This window comes from Garra rufa, chromosome 19 (genome assembly GCF_049309525.1).
Source record: "Garra rufa chromosome 19, GarRuf1.0, whole genome shotgun sequence".
Classification (NCBI taxonomy): Eukaryota; Metazoa; Chordata; class Actinopteri; order Cypriniformes; family Cyprinidae; genus Garra; species Garra rufa.
This window is the reverse complement of record NC_133379.1, coordinates 6,561,575-6,565,086: the sequence shown is the minus strand read 5'-3', so window position 1 is coordinate 6,565,086 and position 3,512 is coordinate 6,561,575. Positions and strand designations below refer to the sequence as shown.

The following is a 3,512-nucleotide window of genomic DNA, read 5'->3' as shown; positions in this document are numbered from 1 at the left end:
AATCAATACACTGATTTGCTGTTCAAGAAACATTTATTATTATCATTATAGGCTCTATGCACGCGTACTTCCGCGTTTGACGCAAGGCTGCTATTCCGTTTCCGGTTGGAGAGGTTTGAAGCGGAGAAAAACGCGATTATGGCAGAGTTGACGAATTTTACTCGGTGTTTGCAAGAGTTGCCCAAATGTACAATCACTGATGTGCAGTACAACGCCACAGAGCAAACTTGAGAAAGGTTTCAAGTTTTATGTGTCTTCGTATCTGTGCAATTATGAAGGTAAATTCAGCTAACCTGAACCGCCTGAACTGAACTGCTATTATTTTTTTACGATTCGTCCAGCAGCAGGCGTGTTTGTAATTTTGTCTGAAAGTGTCAGGTAAAATCAGGGCCACAAATGAGATCTCGGTGAAAGCTCACTGCTACCGCTCTATGAGGAAAGCAGAGACTCCACACCAACTGAGAGTAGAGTAGCTTAAAAGTGACGTTCAAAGTTCTGTTGGACATGTTCAGTCCAGTTCAGTTTTTACTTTTCTAACGTTACCACTGTTCAGCTTGGATAACCACAGCTGTTATCTTAGCTAGTATGGATGATTATTGTACAAAATAATAAGAATAAAAAATGTCATGCAGTTCTACGACAGATGAATAGCACTGCATTATCACTGCTAATTATAGCTGAAACAGTGGTAATGGAGATACAAGGCGGCAAAGTTGGTTTTATAATCACACATTCTTTAGGAAACGTGCGGAAACTTAGAAAAGTGTTAAATTTAGCAGATGCTGTACACTGCGGCACACAGCAGTGGTGGCTAGAGGGGCTGTCCTCCCGTCTTTGAAAAGATACTTTCATACGTTTAGATGTCATTTTATATGTTTATTTAATATAATAAAGCAAATAAGCATCAACAATATGAGTGGAGTCTGTTTTTGTGACTAACGTTACCGTAGTATAGAAGACAATACAAGTTATTAGAAAAAATAGTACACAGCACTCTACAATCGCGCCGGAACGGAAGTAATCCAGCATCCTTATATTCCACCGGAAGTACGTCATTCACCGCCGTGCATACAGCCTATTACCAATATTTAAAACAGCTGATTACATTTTTCTTTAGAAAGATCCAAAGATCAGCATTTATCTGAAATAAAAAGCTTTTGTTACACTATACACTAAGATTCAAAGTCTTTGAGTCTTTTTTGGGGAAAAAAAAATATAGAAATTAATACTTTTATTAGGCAAGGATGCCTTCAAATGTATAACGTTACAAAAGGGTTCTATTTCAGATAAATGCTGTTCTTCTGAACTTTCTATTCATTAAAGAAACCTGAAAGAAATCCCAGACGTTTTCAAAATATAATAATAATCATAATAATACATGTTTTCGAGCTGCAAATCAGAATATTAGAAAAATTACTGAAGGAAATCCATCTTTAAAATCACAGGAATAAATTAAAATTTAAAATATATTCAAATAGAAAGCAGTTATTCTAAATAGTAAAAACATTTCAAAATTGGACTGTTTTTGCTGTGTTTTGAAACAATAAATGCAGGCTTAGTGAGCAGAAAACTTAAAAAACATAAATCTTTTGACTGGTAGTGTACTCTCTTATGTTTGTCTCACTATTGTAATGTTCTCTTAGGTTAGGTTCTGTAATATTTATTTATTTGACATCTTTTTACTTATTTTACTGTCTTGTTCAAAATGCATCCTTCTATGTTTTTACTCTAATATACAGGTGCTTAGATAATTATCCAAATCATCACATATTTATAATAGTGCTTCTGAGGCTGCTAGCCTCGCTGACCTGCCTATTAAGAGATGTTTACTGTATCTGCTGAGCAGAACAAAAATAGAAGCGCTTTATGGAAAGAGTTCAGGGCCAAAGACTAATAAACAACTCAAATCTTTATTTAGAAAGTGAACATAATCATTCAAGTGCTCAAACTGAGCGCATAAAAATTTGATCACTGTAATAAACAAATTAAAACAATATTAATAAAACAGTCTTAAAAAATAACATTGCAAAATGCTACAAAATACAAAACCAGTTTTTAAGTGCACTTAAAAAGGTTGACAGCTAAAAAGTCTACATCAAATATTAGCTTTGCATATACATTTGATTCTGTCTATCCATATTATTTTTTGAACTTTCAAAAAAAGAACAGCAATGTTTGTTGAGAAGAGAAACCAAACGCATTTGCTCTTTGTCTATGCCTCTTGTGCCTTAATCCAACACCCCGTCTATTATAAGAGTCTTTCAACAGTCCAAGCATTAATCACTTCAGTGCTTTTAGGAAAAATTAGTAGAGAATGACTAGCACAAATCCTCAGACGTAGCCCGTAACGTCATAACCAGCCGCTGTGTTCTGCCGAGCCGCTTTCCTGGAATCCTGAGCTGGCGCAGTGGAGTGGGTATCAGTGCTTGTATGGCTGTTCAGGGTTTGGTTCTTGTTGGCAAGTTTGGGGTTTGTGTTTGAATGTTGCGTGGCTGGATGGTAGGCCATCAAATGGGATGTTCCACGAGGTCCGGTGCGGTCAGGGTAGGGGTAATGGCGTCTGGTTCCCCTGCTACCCTCCATATCGTCACAATAGGATGCACTCAACAGCCCTCCGCCTAGCATGGACAAAAGCGAAGAAGCCAAGCCCACGTATAGGCAGTCACCTATCTCAAACTTAAGACTGGATGGAATGTTCTGCATGTAGAAGCTCTGCACCAACTCATGGGTCTTCCAAGACACAGGGATCAATGACAAGAGCCCTGCCAGGAGGAAGAGGGAACCGCCTACCCCAGCCACCTTGCTTTTGAACGAAGAGCCATCCATGCAGACGGTGCACTGCATGCCGATGGTGGACACCGCGATGGCCATGACGGAAAAGATGGAGGAGATGACCATCATGGCTCTGGCTGCTTGTAGATCAGTGGTGAGCCCCAGAAGGGTGTTGTAGGTCTCACATTGGAAGGCTCCGGTGCTCTGGTAGACGCACTCCATCCATAAACCTTTCATGGTGACTACCGCCGTCACGATGTTGGGGCCGATGTGTGCCGACGTTGCCCAGTATGGCAGAAGAGTGGCTACAAGGGTCCCAAGCATGCCAAAAAGGCCAAAAAAGAAACCCATCAACTCCAGCGCTGCTGTCGCCATGTCGCACACAAGACAAACGTGTTCTCCGAAAGCCAAAAAAACTTGATTACTGTAAAGGAAAATAATACACACTTTAGCCCAGTAAATCTATTTCTATCACTTACTTTGTGAAGAAAGTGTATTGAAGGTGCACTTGTAGTGTATTTCAAATATTAAAAGTATATTTTTTAAAAACTACTTGCTGATAATATATTAATGAATCAAATGCCACTTAGACGTACTTAAAGAGAGAACACCTCTATCATTAAATGTCACCCTGGACCACAAAACCAGTTATAAGTAGTATGGGTATATTTGTCGCAATATCCAAAAATGCATTGTATGGGTCAAAATTATCGATTTTTCTTTTATGCCAAAAATCATTA

The 3,512-nt window shown here is 38.7% G+C and overlaps 1 protein-coding gene across 1 annotated transcript; it reads right to left on the bottom strand.

Moving 5' to 3' along the window:
• Positions 1 to 2,202: 2,202 nt before the first annotated feature.
• Positions 2,203 to 3,165, bottom strand: cldn2 (claudin 2). Its single transcript, XM_073825185.1, has one exon. The coding sequence runs from the start codon at positions 3,145 to 3,147 to the stop codon at positions 2,332 to 2,334; it is 816 nt and encodes a 271-aa protein (XP_073681286.1). The 5' UTR covers positions 3,148 to 3,165; the 3' UTR covers positions 2,203 to 2,331.
• Positions 3,166 to 3,512: the final 347 nt, after the last annotated feature.

Bases quoted from the DNA above. Each gene is read 5' to 3' on its own strand.
- cldn2 (XM_073825185.1), bottom strand. From the start codon at position 3,147: ATGGCGACAGCAGCGCTGGAGTTGATGGGTTTCTTTTTTGGCCTTTTT.